Source organism: Meriones unguiculatus, chromosome 1 (assembly GCF_030254825.1).
Source record: "Meriones unguiculatus strain TT.TT164.6M chromosome 1, Bangor_MerUng_6.1, whole genome shotgun sequence".
Taxonomy (NCBI): Eukaryota; Metazoa; Chordata; class Mammalia; order Rodentia; family Muridae; genus Meriones; species Meriones unguiculatus.
In genome coordinates, this window is record NC_083349.1 from 60042617 (window position 1) to 60063712 (window position 21096).

Sequence of the window (21096 nt, forward strand, 5' to 3'; positions counted from 1 at the left end):
GGCCTCAGGCCCAGGGTCACAACCAATGCCAGCCTGGCCACGTCTGGAGGGCAGGTCCTATCCACTGACTCCCTGAGGATTCACCCTGCCTAGAGACAGCAGCTCATAACTGGGCCTCATGCATTTGTACTTTTTCTCCTAGCAAGTCATCAGGGTTCACACAAGGTACAGAGCCTGCCCTCTTAGCTCCTGACAACCCCCAAAGCTTCTCATGCACCCTCTACTTCCAGGGCTCTGTGGCTGAAGGAGATAAGCATTTGTGACTTCCAGAACTCCCTGCCACTCTGCCTCTTTCCCGCCAACACCTGCTGGCTCTTGCCCCTTACAGTCCCTGCAGCTAACTGGAGCTCTCCCAGCACCCCTTCTGCCTGGCCCCTGCCTCTCTGACCTCTTCAAATAAGACCCTGCCCTGCCTCCCTAAATCTCACATCTGTGCTCCTGCCAAACTCAGTCACCAGGCGGGTTTAACTCACTTGAAGCTGGCAGCCTACGGGGTAGAACTGCCCCCATCTCAAGGGGTGGGAGATGCCAGGCAAGCATGTTCGGGAGCATCCCAAGGTGCTCTTGTTTTCTAGGCACCCTGCAGTGACCTGTGACAGACGCATAGATGGGGAACCCTTTGCCAGCCAGAGTTGGCATCCCACCCTATTCCTCAAATCTGCCACTGGCCTCTAGGGCAGAAGACCCTCCAAGATGAAGAGGCAAGACAAAGACCTGAGGCCCCCCAGCCTGGCCTCCCAGACCTACACAGGCCCGCATTAAAATCAACACTCCGTGAACACACAAAACTGACAGGGCAGAGGGGGCGTACACACTGGATACAAAGATCAGGCTCTCAAGAGACGCGGCCTGTTGGTCTCCCATGTTAGCTCCAAGTGACTAAGCGCAGGGTAGAAAATAATGCCACTACGGTGGCAAGGGCTCCCACCTGGGCTCTGAGTTTGGCACTTGTCCATGGAAGATGCTTCTACCTGGGAAAAATGCGAGCATTGTGTGGAGGCCGGTAAAGCATGTGCCTGTGCATATTCCTTTGAGACGCACACCACTCCCCGAACCCTCACACTATCCCCTGGTGATTGCACAGGCCTGGAACACATTGCACATGCCACCTGGTACTTCCCGCAGACCCCCAGCTCTGTGAGCGGTGGGAAGGGGCCCGGCAAACACCCTGGCTTCATTGTGCCCCAGAAAGAGGGGACTAATTACTTGTCTTCACTCTGGAGCGCCCAGGGAGAAAACAGAGGCCAGTGGGGTAGAGAGGGTGGGAAATTGGGAGGTGGTGGGAGGGGGGGAGAGAAGGGAGAGAGAAAGCCACAGGATATATTTCAAAGTTTCTCTAGCAATTTGGAGGCGGGGCACGAAAGCCCTGTCCTGACGTGAAATCATACAGAGGTCAGGACTGGGTCTCCCACCCTTGTGAGAAAGTGGTGAATCAGAACGGTTTATCAAACGATCATTTTTTTCTTTTGAAACTGGGAGGCAGCAGCTTGGACAATTCTGCAGATGTGCTTGATGAGTTAGGGACAAAAATGGCCCTTCTTTGCCCCCCTCCTCTCCCTCTCTAAGGGCTCCCATCAGGGTTGCTTCTCCCTCCACTGCCTCCCGGGCCCTCCCTTCCCTTCTTCAGTGGTCAGCTGAGACCCCCACCCACTGCTTGCTTTTGTATTCTTGGCCTTTGGACATACTGACAGGGGCCTTTATGAGACCCCAATCAAGACCCCCATGTCACAGGTACCTAGTAGAGACACCAGACCTTTTCAAACAAGGGACAACAAGGAAAATCGGCTGGCCCATTGTCTCTCCTCTGTGCTAAGTGAGATGAAAGGGGCCCGCGGCCCCCTCCCCATAGCCCGCCTGCCAATCACCTCTAGTTATTAAGGTCACAATGTGTAAATTCTTTTGACCTGCACCTAATCAAAGATGCACCGGCCCTTTCAAATCCGAATGGGGAGGAGGGGAGAGATTCCCTCCCATAAACCCAGCAAACTCCCTCAATAAAATTTCTCTCTGATTCCTTCTTTGCTTCCCATCTCCACCCCCTCACTTCTCTTCATTCCGCCCTCCTCACCACTAGCTTCAAACACAAATGACAAGCCCTGTGGAATTACTACCCAAGGGAATCCAAAGAGGACTAGAAAGTTTTTATTCAATTCTCTTTAAAGGAAAGGCTTCCAAAGAGACATAGTTGGCCAACAAGCCCAGAACCTAGGCAGCCTTCGGGCTCCCATGCCAAATCTTTCCAAACGCCAATGTGGTCACTGGCTCTTTCCTGGGTCCTAAACCATCTCTTTCTTGCATTAGATGCCAGAATAACAGGGACTCTGAGCCTCATCCATCCCTCATGTTGTCACTGAGTATCTCCAGCTCAGACCTGACTCTTTAAACTGATGAGTGAGGGGAAAATCTCATCAACCCAGAATCGTTACTTGTAACATACAGTGCATTAGTAAACCGCACTGTTTGAGCTGCTGAGAAGCTGACTCTGAAAGTGAGGTTGCCTCTCTCCTGCATTTCAGACCATAGCATGTTTGTCTCAAGAGCAACTACCTAGGGAATGTCTTGACCTCACTAATTCTGTGACAGGGAGGGAAGCCAAATAGAACAAGAGTAAAAACATTGTATTTTTGAGAAACATTTCCCAAGAGGTTACTATTGCTTATCCCACGACATAAAAATTCCTTCAGTGGGAACAAGTTCAGCCCCAGGAAGCTCACCCATGAAGTGAACTCTCAGGAGGAAGTGTTATCTGTTTCAACTGGGCTCCCCACTCCATATCTTCTGGGTGTTCGAGCACCTGATTTTATGATGTTCCTGTTCTGCTCGTATTTGTTCTTTTACTTGAAGCCTCACCCAGCACTCTCTCCCAGGGCTACAGCTGGCTGCCTCAATAGGACTTTGCCAGTCATCTTCTGGATGTTTGATTGGACAATTTGCTATCTATCTGCTGCTTTTCTATATCTATTTTCATTTACAACTTATTCTTTTACCATGCAGAACAGCACTCCCCAAGGGAAAAAATAAAATAAAATAAAATAAAGAGCCACAGGGCAGACAGTAGGGATCAGAACAAGAGCCAGTGGGAATTTGAGAACAAACTCTCTATAGTTAGGAAAGACAATGCTGTGATCAACGACATGAAAAATAAACGGTGTGAAACTCTCCAGGCATCGAAATGAAGGCCCTGCGCTTCGCCATCACGGTGTCCACTCACAGCCAGCAAGGCAGGGCAGCCACTGAGGGAAGCTGCACAGGAACTATGAATTTCTTACCCTCCACTCTGCCAGGTGCTGCTCTTCCCAGTTCTTAGCTTTCCTGTTTTCTTTGTGTTTCTTTGATGGTCCTTGATTCAATGTCTTTATCTCTGCTCTCCTTTGGTGCAGGCCTTATGTCTACTGTCATTCCTTACCCTGAGGCCTTCCATATTTCAACCCTATATCTCAGCTCCAGGCCGCCATTCCCAGCTACCTCTGGGCATTAGCACCTGGCTGTTGTGGACACCAGACTGGGTCTGCTCAGATCACAGTCCCATCCATTTTCAGGCTCACAGAGGTCTCTGTTAGCCTCTTCCCTCCCACTCTCCACGCAGTTGGGGCTGAACTCAAGACTGTATCTTAGTACTGCTAGTACAGTGCCCTGGAAAAGGGCCCAAACATCTCAGTCTCTCACTCTTACCATTTCAATCTACTCAAAAACTGCCTAGAGTTCCTTATTTTCCTCAGGCTAAAGTCAAAACAACTCTTCAACCCACCTCAAACTTAGCCCTCAAATTCCTCCCCACAAGGAGCTAAAACTTGCCCAACCTGAACCCCAAACCTACTTTTAAGCTTCCTCATCCCTTCTGTCTTTGCCCACACTAGCACTCTTGCCTGAAGTGCCCTTCTGCAGTACAGACAGGGGCACCAGATTAGTCCCACTTCAAACCCCACATCATCCATGAAGTACCTCCTTAACAGGGCAACTGACTGTTCTCCTCCAGTTGCCTGCTGATCACTCCAACAGCTGGTAACCTTCACACTGCATACACAGCAGGCTACATAGTTGTGGAGTGCATACTGTCCCCACAACTCTGCCATAAAGTCTTGGGAGGTTCGAAACTGGCTCTCATCTTAGGCTTCATACACTCCATGTGACCTCCAGCAAAGCAACACTGAGTACTTCCAGAAGATGGACTCTCAGAGAGTCACATGACAGTGAAGAATGTTTGAGTCTATACTTTACTTTTTAAATTTCAAATGTTTTTACTTACCTCTTTCTCTGTAAAAGCTTCCAAGTAGGGGCTGAGGAATAACTCACTCGGTGAAGTATTTGATGGACAAACATGGGGATCTGTGTTCAGATCCCTAGCACCCCTGTACAATCTAGGCACTGTGACATGTATGTAACCCAAACTGGGAGGATCAAGACAGGCAGATCCCAAGGGCTTGCTCATCAAAAAGGCAAGCTCTCCGTTCTCAATAAAGCGAGAAGCAATAAAGGAAGACTCCCAACATTGGCTCCTGATCGTCACACAAGCATGCAATGAACAAATGAATCTGCAGCAGCCTACTAGGGACTGTACTCCTGAAAGTCCAGAGGTGGGGGTGGGGTTGGAGGTTTGTTGGTTTTTTATTTTGGGGCTTTTGTGTTTGTTTGTTTGTCTGTTTGTTTGTTTGTTTGTTTTCAGACAGGGTTTCTCTGATAGCCCTGGCTGTCCTGGAACTCATTCAGAGATCCCCCTGCCTCTGCTTCCTGAGTGCTGGGATTAAAAGCATGCGCCATCACCACCCGATGGTGAGTCCAGGGTTTTGACCTGGCAGTAAAGGCCTTTATTCAAGGGCAAGACTTGAACCAACTTCTCTTTTGAAATTACTTACTTGAAGGAGCTATGTATATTGTTCAGTGTAGATCACTTGCTTAGCCTGTGTAAAAATCCTGTGTTTGATCTCTAGCACTGAAAAAAACAAAAACCATAGTCTCAAAATTCCTTAATTGAACCAGGAATGGTAGTTGTGGTGGTGAGAATAAAAATGGGCCCCACAGGCTCATAGGGAAAGACATTATTTGATATGTGGCCTTGCTGGGGTAGGTGTGGCCTTGTTAAAGGAAGTGTGTCATGGGGTGAGGGGTGAGGGTTCTGAGGCTTCAAATGCTCAAGCCAGGCCCAGTGTTACTCTCTTTTTCTGCTGCCTACTCATCTAGATGTAGAAGTCTTGACTCTGTCTCAAGCACTACGTCTGCCTGCACACGGCCATGCTTCCCACCATGACAATAATGGACTACATTTCTGAACTGTGAACCAGCCCCAATTAAATGTTCTTCATTATAAGAGTTGCCATAGTCATGGTGTCTCCTCACAGCAATAAAAACCTAACTAAGACAGTGGCACAATGACTCCCAGGACTTGAGAGGCAAAGACAAGAGAATCAAGAGTTCAAGGCCATCCTCAGCTACACAGCAAGTTTGAGGACAGCCTGGGCTAGGAAGGCCACCTCCAAAAAAAAAAAAAAAAAAAAAAAGAAAGAAAGAAAAAGAAAAAAGCACTTGTTTTGAGTTTGGCTTATAGGTCTGTGGTAAGACCCTGGTTTAACATGTATTAGACCCCGGGTTTCATCCTCAGCACTACAAAAAAATTAAATAAAATGAAATTTTATCTATGAAGAGGAAGGAAGGGATACTTCTGATAGCAACAAGTAGAAAGAGGTACACAGAGGCGGAAAGAGCCACATCTTAGCCTGCCCTTCAACTAATTTAATACAAATTTATACATATAATGCCCACACAAAGAAGGCAGAGAAAACCCCATAGTTGTGCGCCGTTTTCTATTCCTGAGGTACATTTATACTCAAACCCACTCCTCCTCCCTCATTGCTTCTCCCAGCCGTTGTTCCTTCATATCTCTTTCCTGGCTCATCAGCTAGAAAGACAAGCCAATGTAAAGCTTCTCACTTGCTCTCCTTCTGTGTCCGCACGACAGGTGTGGCTACCACTGTCTATCCTTACCTCCAGCATCATCAAAGCACCCAAAGGCTGTGGGCTGCTCAGACCACATGTCACTAGCCTGGAAGCAGAACACCACAGAAAGGCAGAAGAATCAAGGACAGTGAGAGAGGAAGAGGACCTGGTGCTGACACCCAACATATGATGTTGGGGGCACACTGAGAAGAGGCCTGGCTTTCATGCCTTCTCAAAGGCGACAAGTTCTTGCCTTAGAACACAAGCTGTCCAGCCCTCAGCTGGAGGCTCCAGTTCCCAGGGCCTGTGTGCGTGTTCTGTGGAGTGTACTGACTTTACACAGTGCTTCTGTTCTCCACCCCATGGTCATGTTCTAGAATCTGGATCATGGCTTTGCCACAGTAAAGAGCAAAGGTGAAACCAAGACAAGCTAAACAGAGCCAGAGCCATGTCTGAATATGAGAACATAGAAGCAGAAAGAATCACGGAAAAGTATGACTTTAAATTACTCGTGTGTGTGCTCCTGTGTGGGTGGCACACGTGTGCACATAACCTCAAGATGTAACTATCAGTTGCCACCACCTTTTTTTTTTTTGAGACAGGGTTTCTCAATAGCCTAGCCTAGAGATCATCAACTAGGCCAGGCTAGCAAGTTGGTTAGCCCAGGTGATCCACCTGTCTCCACCTCCTCAGTGTTGGTGTCACAAAAACATGCTCCCACACCTGAACGCCTCCACCCCACCCTACACACTCTCCTTTTCTCCCTCTCCCTCTCCTTTTCTTCTAACATGTGTTCTAGATATCAAACTCAGGTCCAAACCTACTGAGTTATAGCTCCAGCCCTGTGATTTCTCTAAAAACACTTTTATCCTGTGTATGTGATTATGCCTACTGGCACACGCTCGCTACGCCTGCCACATGTGTGCCACAGCATGTGGAAGTCAGGGGACAACTTAGAGGGGTCAGTCTTCTCCTGCTATGTGGTTCTAGGGATTGACCTCCAGTCACCAGGCTTGACGACAAGCATCTCTGCCCACTTGTCATCTTGCTGACTCCAGCCCTGTGATTTTTCTTTCAGTCTCCTAAGAGATTCTCTCTCACTGCTTGAAATTTTCTCCTGCAGAGTAAGACACTGGTAATTATTTTGATGTTAGCATATCCCAACTGGCACCCCATGCATCTTTCCTAGACTTCTTGGAGCTCATTCGTGTTTTTTATTTGTACTGAAAAGAAAATGATGAAAAAGGAAAAGTGCAGAAAGCAATTTCCTGGACCAGCAACTCCTGGCCTTTATGCCTCCCCTCCCATTTCTCCTGCCCTTCTCAGTGCCTTCGACAGGCCTTAACTAGGTCTCTCTGACAGGGTGTCACAGACCAGGTCATACACTGTAACCTGTGAAGATGTCTGGAAAGAGGAGCAAGAGCAAGCTTCGAAAAGAGGCAAGGGTGGGCTAGTGAAATGGCTCGGTGGATAACGGGGCTTGCCACCAAGCCTGATAACCTGAGCTCCATCCCCAAGGACCCATACAATAGGAGAGAACCAACCTTCACTAGCTATCCCACTTACCCTACACATGCAACACGCACAAATTAATTAGCTAACTAATTACCTCATTAGTTAAAAGAAAAAGAGGCAAGAATATTGGATACTCTGCTTTAACAGAACTCTTCAGAGGGAGAGAGTCTACACCTGCAGCAACAGGCATGTGTTTTTCTTACACAAGACAGGAAGAAGAACCCTCTTCTCGACAGTTTATAATCTGAAATTTCTAGAAGTTCAAGAAAGTACTAGAGAGGCACAAGGCTGGCTGACAGCTTGTCCATTTATAGAATGGGTCTGAAGAACGAGTCAAATAAATTGGTTGGGTTTTTTTTGGGGGGGGGTATAAATAGATTCTTTTGTGTCATCTCATATAGAAATTCTAGTCAGCACAGAAAAATTCAGAAATCAACTGTAATTCACAGCATCTTTACAAGCAATTCTGGTACTGGTAAATACATGGATACCCATTCCTCTTCAGAAGAATGTCCCAGGTCTTGGGCCTCAAGCCACAACTACCAAATGGAACATCACAATCATAAAAACACTGAGATTCACAGACACAGGGAAACTGTCATATCGGCAGAATTCCTCTTCTGCCCTGAGCTCATGGGCATATTTGCCTGTTCTGAACTTAGAGAAAGGGATGATAACTGGCTCCATGAGTAGCCAGTGGGAGGTCAAGGGACTAGCACTCAGCAAGAAGGAAAGGTAGTAGTGATGATGATGGTAAGAGGTCCCCTTAAAACAAGAAATGTAAAATGAACTGGAGTACAAAGAACCTACGACTTCTAGCGTGAAATACTAAAGTCTGCCTAAAATGGTCTGAGGACCATTTTAATGCAGAAGGATAGGGTGATCCCTCCACCCCAACATGACCCTCCCCAAACATATTCTGCTCCTGATCCAGCCACAGTTCCACTATTGCCCTTTTCATCCAATCTCAGTCCCAGTCCACTTATAAGAGTAAGCTCCATTGGTCAAGTAACTAAAAGCACACATCTTTCATGAAGGTTCCTATTTTGACTGATCTGAGGTTCCAGCTAACAGGTGGGGAAATCTTCTTAAATATACGAGTACTATCATGACAGGGCCACTGGAACGGATCAGTGCCATAAGTCAGGCAGGGCTAGAAGCTTCCGCTCCACCAGCAGGTTCCTCTTTAGCCTTGACAGATCAAACCCTAAGCCGAAGCAAGCTACAGAGATCAGTTCTGTCTCTAAGCCAAAGGTCTTCACAGTGAGGGACCAAAGCTGCCCTGGCCAGCCTCTGCTGACTGAGTCCCAGATTAATCACCACCAGTCAAGGGCTGAGCACCAGCCTGCAATCTGAGCCTGGGCACCACCTGCAGAGGGGTCTTCCCAGCACCCCCTTACTCCCTTTGGGCAGGACCCCAGGGCATGCGGGTATCCACCTGTTGCCAAGGCTACCCGGTACAGGCACATGTGACATTCAGCTATCTTCTACCTGACAGATAAGTCATGGGTGATTTGAGTAGCTTAGTGAGACAAGCAGAAATATGTACTGACTCACAGTGAAGTCAGTGCCTCAAGAGAAAAAAAATCCACAGCTTCTCAACAGAAAGTCCAATGTCTCTCTCATCCCTGTCCAAAGAAGAAATGTAGCTGAGACCAGAAGTGGGGGAAGGGTGCCTTAGAGTTATGAACTCACTGGATGCCTGCCTTGTGTGTGGGGTACACATTCTTGATACTTGCAGATAAAGAGGAGACTGATGGCAAGAAAGAGATAGACAGGGATGTCTTTTCAAAGCATCCTTTATGCTGCCAGGTATTTTGGTGAAAGGGAGATGGACCCCCCTCAAAGGTGAGAAGCACTTGCCCTGAATACCAAGCTGTATAAGAACAGTTTCCTCAATGACTTCAGTAAGCTTTTTCCAGCCCAAATGCATGGAGAACTAGTGACTAAGTGTGGTGGGCAGACACTACCTAACTAAGCAGGCAGGTGATTTTTAGGATCAAAAGACCCTAGCACATTACAGATTCTTTGCAGATGATAAAAGTATCAGAATGCTAAAAAGGCTAAAGAAGGAAAAGACAAGCATGGAGAGTCACACCTCACAAGGGGTAGAGGCTCCTTCCCACCTGCCCATGGCCCAAGGGTACCAAGTGTGGCAGAGGTCACTCAGATTGAAGTATGTTCCTTCAAGGGAAAAGAAAAGTACAGGTCAGAGGAAAGGTGCTGGACTGCTGTGAGCACCTTCATCTGAGGGATAACAGCCCTGGCCTGGCTGTCATAGCTTGTACGGCCACAGCTTCATCCCCAAGAAGTCCCTTTGAACCTCTGGCTACAAGCCAGAGTTAGGACAGAGTAGTGGCTACAATTACACACTTGCTTGGGGAAGGGGGTGGGTGCTGCATGTGACAGGCCATGAAAGGTCCCAGCCTATAAAACAGCCTGGAAAACAAACCCTTAATTTAAATGTTAATGAAAGTGCTGTGGAGACATCAGAGGCTTCCTGGCTGCTCAGAAAACAGCTACACCAGCCTCAGAATTTATGGCTCTCCTTTACCCTCCCACCTCCCTCTCTGCCTCATCACCCACTGAAGTTTAAAGAGGAGAAAGAGAGAGGAAAAAAAAAAGACAAAAAGAAAAGAAAAGAAAATGGAAAACAAAACAAAACACACAGCCCTAACTTTAACATTACCACCATGCTTCCACCTTGGGATGTGACTGCTAAATGATCTGTCAGTAAAACAGTGATCAAAGGACGGTAAGCACAAACATGCTGCATGTGTAGCAGCCAGGGCAAAATGAGATGACCAGAGGACAGAGAAAAGGTAGTACGGGTGGGACTTCAGGTAACAGGTGGTACAGAAAGCAGGACAGAGGGTACTGACCCCTTCGCCGCTCTTCTGTCTCCTTTTTAACTGACACATCAGAGCTGTGCAGATCCATAGTCCACAGGGGCAGTATAATAAGTTGACGTGTCTATACATGTATAGTGATCAAACCTGACGATTGCTATGTGTTAGAAACCTGATGCCAAAGCACAACGGCGCACTCCTTTAATACTAGGCAGAGGCAGGCGGATCTGAGTTCAAGGTCAGTCTGATCTATATAGAGAGTTTCAGAAAAGCCTGGGATACACTATGAGGCCCTAGCTCAAAAGCAAAATAAAGAAAACTTCTGATTCTCCTGGTTATTTTCAAACATATCATGAATCATTGCAGACTAAAGTCACCTCACTGTAACATTAGCAACACTAGAACCTATTCCTCCCGTCCACCATGGCCCTCTAGCCCTCTTGAGCTTCCATCAGAGTGTGTACCACTTTGCACCCATCTGATCCTCCCATCAGTCTATGCCATCTAGTTTGTTGTTTACTCTAGTGACAATAAGATAATAAATTTTTGTCTGTTTAGTTTTTGTGAGACAGGATCCCACTGTGTAGCTCTGGCTGTCCTGGACTCATTTTGTGGAGCAGGCTGGCCTCGAACTCACAATGATCCCACTGCTCTACCTCCCCAACTGCCTTCTGGAATGCTAGGATTACAGGAGTGTGCCACCACACTCAGCTTGATTACAGCAATTCTTAACAGTACCTGGAAAAAGAATGAAAGGGAAGAGGAGTAAGAGGAGGAGGAATGATTTGAGGTTGGAGGGGAAAGAGAGATCTGAGAGACAGAGAAAGAAGGCAAAGAAAGGGGGCTGAAGAACTAGCTCAGCTGATAGGAAAAGCACACATTAATCTTCCAGAGTATCTAAGATTCCCAGCACCCATGTCAGGTGGCTTACAACTACCTGTAATTCAGCTCCAAGGCATCCAGTGTCTCTGGCCTTCTTGGGTAGCCCCTACACATGGCAGTCTCTGCCTCTCTCTCTGTCTCTCTCCACTGAGACTGGGGAATAGAAATGGAGCTGTGCTGGCCGGACACAGACTCAATATATCAACTCAATGCACATTATCCAACCTTCTGTAGTAACTCATTTCTATTTCTATTTCTATTTCTATTCTATTTCTATTTGTTTAAGTCAGGTCTCTATAAGTGAGCCAACTGCACTTGCCAGGTAAGAATATGCTCCTAAAAAGGGGTCTGAGCCAGCCAGGCATGGGAGGGTGCTGGTCTCAGACCAGCAGATCAACATATGAGCCTCTCCATGCCATCCTGCCCTAGATAATAGCTGAAATCCAGAGTCTTGAGGAACTGAGCACAGCCCCAGGATTTGGTTCTTTAAACTGATGGCTATAACCTCCTGAGAGTCTTGGATTTGCAGTGAACAGCAGAATGAAGGGCACAGCACTAAGATTTTCAGGACCTGACCCAATGCAATGTCCCTACCACACACATCACTGATGCCTCACAATTTGAGCACATTTCCAGCTGCATCAGTAGACCCAGTTAGTAATACTCAACACTCTTGTCTTTTTGTGATGTCTCTCACAGCCACTCCAGCCCCAGCCCCTGAATGTCTTTGTACAAACTCTGCCTCTCATCATTGGGGATATCGTGTGCAGGGTTCTTCCTCCTGCTCACAAAGCAGGACAAGAAGACACTCTTGCCTTGCTCACGGACCTTCCTTCCTCAGGCCCCAAAGGGGGCTTTCCCTCTGCCTCAACTCTCAGATGGGAGAAGAGAGAAACAGAGAAAGATCCTTAAGCCACCATGGTCCACCTGAGGCAGCGGGAGGACCAGTTACAAGATGAAGCACGACAGTCATTTGTTCCTTTCCTCAGCTCATCACGGCTGGAGAACCCCTTCATATACAGCAGTTCATCACTAGCCAGAAAAAGTAAAACTCACAGACAAACCCTTCTTCTTCTACTGAGTGAGTTATGACGCCCAGGGACAGAAAATAGTAGCATCCTAGAGAACCAATAGAACCAGAGTGAAGCTGCCTGTCAGAGTACACTCCACATGCAACTGCCCTTCAGTAAAGAAAGATGCACTTCAGCAGGCTGGGCTGGCATCCACCACACACAGCACACAGTGAACCCTCCAGCTGCTAGAACAAACATTGCTCCCCAGGGCACCATCCACAGCCAAAGAGTGCACAGTGCTGGCTTCCAGACTCACCCTCACCTCCAGGAGAAGTGAAGCAGGGAGCAGCTTCTCCCTCAAAATCCCCAGAGGCTACAACTCACTTTACAAATCTGAACTGGTACATTTCACGCAGACTTGGACTAATCCCCCAAACAAACAGTCCACCACAGTACACAAAATGATACTGCATGTTCAATAACACAGCTGAGTCCAGGTTCTACACCTACACCACTCATCTATTTCCCAGATGACAGACGTAGGGGAGATGGGAGTAAAGCCCCAAAGTATGGGGAAGCCTTCCCGACCACACTCGCCCATAGGACAGCCATGGTGTTCAGAGAGGCAAGGGCACTACCGAGTTTACCTTTTTTCCTTTCAGGGAAACAATATGGTTCCTGCAGAGAAAGGGGAGCTATATTTCTCTCTCCCTTCTCCTTCCAGGCAAAGATAGACTCATTTCACCACAGGCCCAAAGTTCAGGATAAAGGGGTCCAGAAAACCAAAGACCTATGTGTATGTGCTCTCAGAATAACAGAAGCATTTACCTGAGTGGGCCTAGGTCTCTCTCACATATGACTTTTCCCTACCATGCCCTATGTCAACTCTGGACACCAACGAGTGTTTTCAGGTCCTCACAGAGGCTTTAAAAGAACCTGGAACTGGAATTATGATGTTTGTGAACTACCATGTGGGTGCTAGGATCAAACCTGGGTCCTCCAGAAGAGCAGCCATCGTTCCTAACTGCTAAGCTATCTCTTTAATATCATTTAATGGGAAATGAAGTAGTGGTGCAAACCTTTAATCGAGTACCCAGGAGGCAGAAGTAGGTGGATCTCTGTGACTTTAAGACCAGCCTGTTCTACATAGTGAGTTCCAGGTCAGCCAGAGCTACAAAGTGAGACCCTGTCTCAAAAACACCAAAAATAATAAAAAAATAAAAATAAAAAATAAAAAGGAAAAAAGTTTTGTATTGTTCTTGAGTATTTACTAACTTCAATCAGGTAGAAATAACTTTTAAATAGCAATAAAATATATTAATCTGTATTAACGCATAGGAAAGTATTCAGAATTCACAGTGACCTTAGAAGCTATATCTGAGACCACGGATAGTGCGTTTCTGCCACACCAGTGTAGAAGACACACACCATTCTGGTTCAGGAACACCGTGTTCCTTCTTTACATCCTCTTGTTCACCCAACAGAAGTAGGAACTCCTATATGGAACAGGGCTTCAATCTATAATACTGAGTCTTGACAGCGGAACAAAAGGGTAGGGAGGGCGCAGGAAGCAAAGGGAAAGTCCTTGCCCGCTGCCTTACTTTGAAGCCTACTGTTTCTTTTAGGTTCTGCTCCGTTTTGTTCTTTTCTTTTTTTTTTTTTTTTGAGTAAACATAGCTTTGAGATCGGCAGTGATGCACATGCCTTTAACCCCAGTACTTGGGAGCCAGAGACAGATAAATCTCTGAGTTCAAGGCCAGCCTGATGTACAGACTGAGTTCCAGGACAGCCAGAGCTACACAGAGAAACCCTGTCTCAGAAAATAAAATATAAAATAAACATAGCTCTGAGCACATAACTGGTATTAAATATCACCTTCTATAACTGCTTACAAATTAAAAATTCAAAGTCACAGAAAGAAGGAAAAGTGATACCTAGACAGATCCAGGTCATATTTCCTGCTTTCTCTTGGTCAAAAGTAACTCATATTAAGTCTGGAGTTTGAGGGTCCATATTTCATGCTAAAAGGGCACAAGTACAAACATATGAAAAGAAGAGGGAAGAAAAGAAAAAAACTAACAAAGAGCACCAACAATAAACTGCACAAGACTAATTGCTTTAATAGGAGAAAGACATTAATTGAGGAAAGACCAGCTCAAGGTCTGTCTCTTTGCTGTCCAGGTTCCTTCCAACTGCTCAAGGAAGCAGCAAGGGAAGCAGCAGTACCTGTCCTTAGAGGACAGCAGCTGCTCACGGTCCTCACGCTGCTCAGAAAGGCTCCAGAACCATGTCACTCAGTGACTGACAAACACATTCAACAGGAATAGTGGCAGGGAGGTGACAGAAAGCAGCCATTGAGGATCACTTCAAAAGAAAGAGAAAAGGGAAGGGAGATTCCTATGGAGACTACCTCAAGAAGACTACAAAAGAGCAGTGTGACTCCTGGGGGCAGGAGAAGCCCAGGGAAGCCTAGGAAATAGGCTTGAAAGCAACTAAGCACTAAGCAATTGCTATACTGGGTAAGCTGTAAGGGAGTTGACATATTATTATAGGACTTTTAGCTCTTCAGTCTTTACATACATTCTTTAGGGCCAATCTCACTATAATCTAGTCATGTCTGTATAGAGTATGGGCGAACGGGCCTTGAGGCTGAAAGTTAGTGCCTCCCAGGGTTAAAAGAATAGATGACTTTTGTTTTGAGTCAGGGAATCACTATGTAGCACTGGCTGGCCTAGAATACACAGAAATCCACCTGCCTCTTCCTCCAGAGTGGTAGGAGGCTCCATCATGCCCACACCTGGAGTGCTTTTTAAAAAAGGCTCAAAGTCATGGGCAAAGTGGACAAAGGTGGACCTAATAATACAGCATAAAGATCCTAGCCCAGTATATTCACCAAGTACAAAAACAAACAGAAAAAAGGTGCAATAAAACCCCAGCACATGGCACATGCCTTGAATGTCTACTATAAAGCCAGAATCCCCAACACAAGCTTTATAGGACAGAATTCAAAGCCAGGTACGGTAGTGCAAGACTGTAATTCCAGCATTGAGGGAGGCAGAGTTAAGTGGATCGCTATGAGTTCAAGGCCAGCCTGGTCTACAGAGCAAGTCCAGGACAACCTAGGTTACACAGATAAACCCTGTCTCAAAAGAGAGAGAGAGAGAGAGAGAGAGGGAAAGAGAGGGAGAGAATTCAATGTAAGTGTTCTATCCCTAGGACCTATATGATAGAAGGACAGAAATAACTCCTGAAAGTTGTCCTCTAACTTTTACATGTACAGCATGGCACAAATACACTTGAACACATATACAGCCATGCATACACACATACAAACACACATGCATAATAATCAACTAAAATAATCAACTAAAATAAAGAAATGCAATACATTTTAAACCAGAGTCCACCAGGCATGGTGGCACACATCTTTAATCTCAGACCACGGGAGGCACGTGTAGGCAAATCACCTGCAAGCTCCAGCCAGTCAGGGCTACAGAGTAAGACCCTCTCTCAAAAACAGAGTTCAAGACATCATTTGTGAAATCAAGAAAAAAGCGCTATCAAGTAATTTCACAGTCAGCACCAAACAGACAACAACGGGCAAAAGAATCATCCAGGACTAGGAAAATGTATCAAGGAAGCTAAAGAAGACTGTGAAGAAAGTGTAAAGGCTCCCAAAGGGACGCAGTGGGAGGTCTGCCCAGAGAGCAGCTGTTAGCAGTGACTGACGGTGAGGAGTGTGGTGCTCAGACCGCAGTAACACAGGATTAGAGAGTCACCTCCTTACCATGGTCAGTCTCCAAGTTCTGACCGAAAACCTCCAATTTGGTTTACTGGGATCTCAAATACCTCTTAATGAGAAAGGCAAATCCCATTCTCAACTTCTTTTGACACCATCTGCAATGGGTGTTATGTGGTCTTTTCTGTTGAGAAGTAACCCAGCATTCTCCAGAGGATGTGGCTAGAGTAGAAGACCTAAGGTTGGGGTTCAGGGGGACAGTCTATCTCACCTCAGTGAACATGGAGTGAGTACATGGAACATCTCTAGCCTGAGAGTCCTACCAACAAGCCTACTCCAGTCTCTTGAAGCAAGCATAGTCACAAGACAAAGTCACCAGCATACTTGTCACCTCTCACTCATTCTCTTTAGCCTCTCCTCCCCCCCCCCCAGCCCACAGACACACAAGCCTGGCTAAGAAGCTTTCAGAAGGGTGGCATTAGGAAGCAAATGCTGTGGAGACAAGGCTTGCCAACCACGGTTTTCTACCCAGGGCTCCCACACACTTGGCTTCCCCTCTCTCCACCAGTCTTCCTTTTCCTCTTTCCTAGGATGCTGGAATGATTTGTTCTGAAAAGTGACAGGTTTATAGGTTAGCCGACACCTCTGCTCTGTGGAATTTTAATTAACTTCTCCCATCGTCAATGTGCTAAGGAATGGGGTCTCCATTCTCTGGGGTCAGCAATGTGTTTCAGGTCCTGCTATATCAGCCGTCAAATTGAAGAATTAATGACGTGGCTAATCGGCTCTAATTCTTAGGAAGAAAAAATTGAAAGGGAGTTGTGGAAGAGCAAGAGGAGAGCTACAAGAACCATGAGGTGAGGAGAAAGTGGCTGAAGGGGGCTGAGCAAAAGGAACACAAACTTGCTTATACAAACAAGTGACTGATTTTAATCAGGTGATGGAGGTAGGTAGCCCTGTAGCCATCCAGTTCCATTCAGGTAGGATGACAGGCATCAAGGAAATACAGGAAGACAGAGCCTACTAACTTTATAATAGTTCAAGTATAGGGAAGCATCTAAACCCCACTGGGGAGGAGAGAGACCTGGCTTGGTTCAAGATAGCTTATCAGCTAAGAGCACCAACTGTTCTTCCAGAGAACCTGGGTTTGATTCCTGACACCCACATGTAACTGCAGTTCCAGATCCAACACCCTCTTCCAGGCTCCATGGGCACCAGGCACACAAGTAGTGCACAGACCAAACTACCATATACATAAAATAATAAAACAGAGCTGCACTTCCACTACAATTGTCACTGTTTCTGCTCCTCTACATATATGGATGAGGGCCCAGTGGGCAGGTTCCAAACTTCTCCTCCTCCTCTCCTGATACCCAGAGCCTGTAAGGGATACTCCTGAAGACATCTTCAGAGAACAAAGCAGAGATGAGTCGTGACAGCAGGCTAGCTGCTGCTGTCCCTTCTCAGGTACACTGAGAAGCCTCTGCTTTGGAGCAACTGCAAAGGACATCTGCTCCAGAAAGGTGACACTGCCCTTAGTTACATCCAGTATGGTATCTTTTCCTTAACATTTCTCATCAGATGCTTAGGAAAGGTTATCTCAATTCCCAAGTATGTGAGAAGACCCAAACACCTCAAGTCTCTGGGAATGTTTAAATCTCCAGGAGAGTGGTTCATAGCAACCTAGAATATACGACTGAAAAATGTCTACCTTATCTGACCTAATAAAATGAAAACATTCTTGTATGAGATAAGAACCCAAACATGTCTCCCTTACCTGAGTAATGGGCTGATAGCAATGGACCAGACTCGGTCTTCAGTCTGAATGGTATGTAAGCACTGCCCCAGCCGGCCCGAGGCCAAAGGCCAAACCTGGAAACAGGAGAGGAAATGCTCTTGTTGGCATTGCCTGGGATTAGGAGGAAGAAATGTACAATGGGTATGATGAGTGTGACTAGGGAGGTGAAGAATAGAGAACCCTCTCTGTCCTCAAGACAGAGGACAGGTGTCAGCAGAGACCTCTCCAGCTTCTGCTTAACTTGCCACAGAGACCGATCTTGCTTCAGCCTAAACCACCCACTTTTCCTTCTGCCTAAGAGCCCTTAATTACTGGCCAACTTTCTACCAGCCAGTGAGAAGTTATACATCCTGTGAGATTTAACTAAGGAAGGGGAGGTAGGAGTAGCTTGCCTCTCTCAGAAGCTTCCTTGAGTTTGTGGACCTTCCTTTCTCCTATCTTTCACCAAAAGTTTACTTTAGGCACATAGGGAGAGACAGGAAGATCAAGGTGCAGTGCAGGAAGACATGTATACTGTTAGAAGAGAAAAAAAAAAACCTGCAAAACAAGGGTTGAATGGGAAGGAGACTTCAAAGTGAGAAGGTGGTGTGCTGTTGTTTGTTTGTTCATAATGACCAGGGTCCAAAGCTATTCACGTCAGCAGGGAATTTAGCACCTAGTGTCACCAAAAGTAGCAGAAAAGCTTAACTCTTTTAAGCTTCCATATCTCCACAGGTTAAAAATATTGCTTGGAGCACACTATCTGGTCCCTATCAGTCAGGAATGTACATTAGCAGCCACTCCGGGCTTAACGCTAATCAACACTCCCAGAGCCTCTCGGCACTCAGTGCATTTAGAAATCTCCCATTAAGCACAGGGCTCCCCTCACCTCACCCTACCCCAGATGACACACACAGGGACATAAGCCTCTAACCAAACAGAAAGGAAACCTCAAATGTACAGGGCTCTCCCCAGAGCAGCCACACAGGGATCCCTTGGCAGCTAGATGGATCAATGACCTCTCAAGGTCCCCGCAGAGCTATAAGGGGAACACACCATACTCAGGCAGGACCTTAGATGGAAGAACTTAAGAAAACATTCCTTCAGTGTAAGGGGCAGGTGATGGAATGGGGGTGGTCTTGTCTTCTTAGGGTCACATGGAATCTCTTCCCTATAAAAGGGAGAAAGTGTTCTTAGAGTTTGTGGGTATGATGGAGTGGGGGATGGGGCGACAATAGGAGTAACTTTTCCCAAAACTAACAAAAGAAATTTAACAAAATATTCTGGATGAGGAAGGACAAGAGGGGGGGGCACATTTCCCGCAAGCCCCAGATCTGGTGTCTGCTTTGTACTTGACAGCCAAACCCTTTGGTAATAACTAGATGCCCCTTTAGACTACCATGCTTGGAAAAGACCTTTGCCTTTTCATCAGGTTCTTGCTTGCAGGGTAAAAAGAGTACTCCTGATTTACAAAATCTCCAGGAAAGCCTAAACCTGAGTTTTCTAGTAGCTTTTACAGAGACAGCAGGTAGAATCTGAGAACCCACAAACCACAGAACAAAGCTCCTGATCTTTGTGAGTGACACAGGAAGTACACTGCCAATTCCAAGTATCAGTTAGAAAAGCCTGTCCCACAGCACAGCATCCTCTGGCAACAAGAGTACCCTGGCACCTGAGGGGCAGGAGTTAAAATAATAAAGATCTAGTCAGACCTTCACTATCGATTTAAAACAGACCCACCCTGGAGATACCCAGTGAACGTCTACTTGTACGCAGCCCTGTTAGAAAGCACCACTGGTGGCAGCAAAGCTCCTACAATGATCTTTGACTCAGGAACGCTAAGGCTGAGACTTCATCTAAAAAAAAAAACCTGAAACAAAGAAAACCTAAGTGGTAAAAACGCTTCCTCTAGCCTGTTATCAGAGAACAAGGTACAGTCTCTGGAGCCTGGCCAGTCTGGGTTTGAACCCCACCTGTGACTTGTTATCTTTGATTTTAAAGATGTCCCCTAACTTCTTGGTCTCAGATTCAGCTCATCAAATGGGAAATGCCTATGTCTCAGGACCATGGTGTAGAAAAGGGAGGGTAAATAGAAAATACTAGCACAGCATGATGTACAGAATATAGCAGACTTAAAGGATTATTTCCAGGTTCTTGTATTCAGGAAGAAACTAGACATCAAATCCATCTACTAGAGAAAAATTTAAGTAAATAATGGTAGTTCATTTTGAAGCCACTGAAGATAACATGAAAGCTGGAGATGAAATTCAGTTGGCAGTGTTTGCTTAGTTGCACAAAGCCCTTGGCTTGATCCCTACCACTGCACAGACTGGGTGAGGTACAAATACATGAGTCATCTCAGCATTCAACGGGGGGGGGGGGGGGGGGGGGGGGGGGGGGCAAGATCAGACAGTTAAGGTCATCCTTAGCTACATAGTAACTCAAGACAGCAAAATCTACATATATCTCGTAAGAATAACAGAAAACCTTCTAGACAGCGCAGAATATACTATGTATTCAAAATACATTACAATTTGCAAGGAAAGGTATTTACTCAAGAAGATAAAATGAGAAAATGAATAGAGTGCTTAGCACAGTGCCTGGTTATAGTCTATGTTGTTAGAAAATAATCCTAGCAGGCATGTGGGTAGCATATACCTATAATCTCAAGAGGCAGAAAAATTGCAAGTTCAAGGTTAGGTTAGCCTGTCCTACATAGCCAGGCATTGTCTCGAAAGACAAAGACTCGGCTTCTAGAGAAGAACCTAAGGCTATGCTTAGCTGAATCAACATGGTGGCAAAGCACTTTCAGAATACTTCCTTAAACCCACAGACAAAGGCAACTCTTAGCTGTAAACAGAGAAACCTCTCCCTGCAGTGAACAGAAGGGAATACAAAGACCCATGTTTTCACAAGATGCTGATTATAGGGCTGTTGGGAGGGCAGCCTTAACCAAGGCATTTATACCACCCTCTTCAGACTCAGGGAACACTGTGGGAAAAGGGGAGGAGAGGAAGATACGGGGAGGGGCTTCAAAATGCTATCTTCTAAGTACAAAGTGGCCATGGCTGCGCAACTGTTGCCACCGACACTGGGCCTTCCTCACAGTCAGCTGTGAAGAACAGGTTGATAGGCCATCAGTGCAACATCTACTGGCAACCAACAGATTCCTGAGAGGAAGAGGCAGACTCTCCTATTATACACCTTCCCATAGAGACAGCCCTAGTTACACTCTAGGACACTAATAAAGACAGAAGCTAGCAAATACAGATAAGAGATCTGTAAGGAAAATGGGGGCTGAGAGGGGTGAAAAGGTGCAAAGAAACAACAGAGGGGCAAGGGTAACAAGGATGCATTACAAACATGTATGAAATTATCAAAGAAAAAAAA

The 21096-nt window shown here is 46.2% G+C and overlaps 1 protein-coding gene across 3 annotated transcripts in view; it reads right to left on the reverse strand.

Annotated features, from left to right (window-relative positions):
• The window catches only part of Fbxw4 (F-box and WD repeat domain containing 4), an 80212-nt gene that overhangs the window by 34175 nt on the left and 24941 nt on the right, over positions 1 to 21096 (reverse strand). For all 3 annotated transcript variants that reach the window (XM_060390509.1, XM_021649920.2, XM_060390507.1), the window contains exon 5: positions 17707 to 17801. In XM_060390509.1, coding sequence (XP_060246492.1) covers positions 17707 to 17801 — 95 coding nt within the window. The remainder of the gene's footprint in view (positions 1 to 17706; positions 17802 to 21096) is intronic.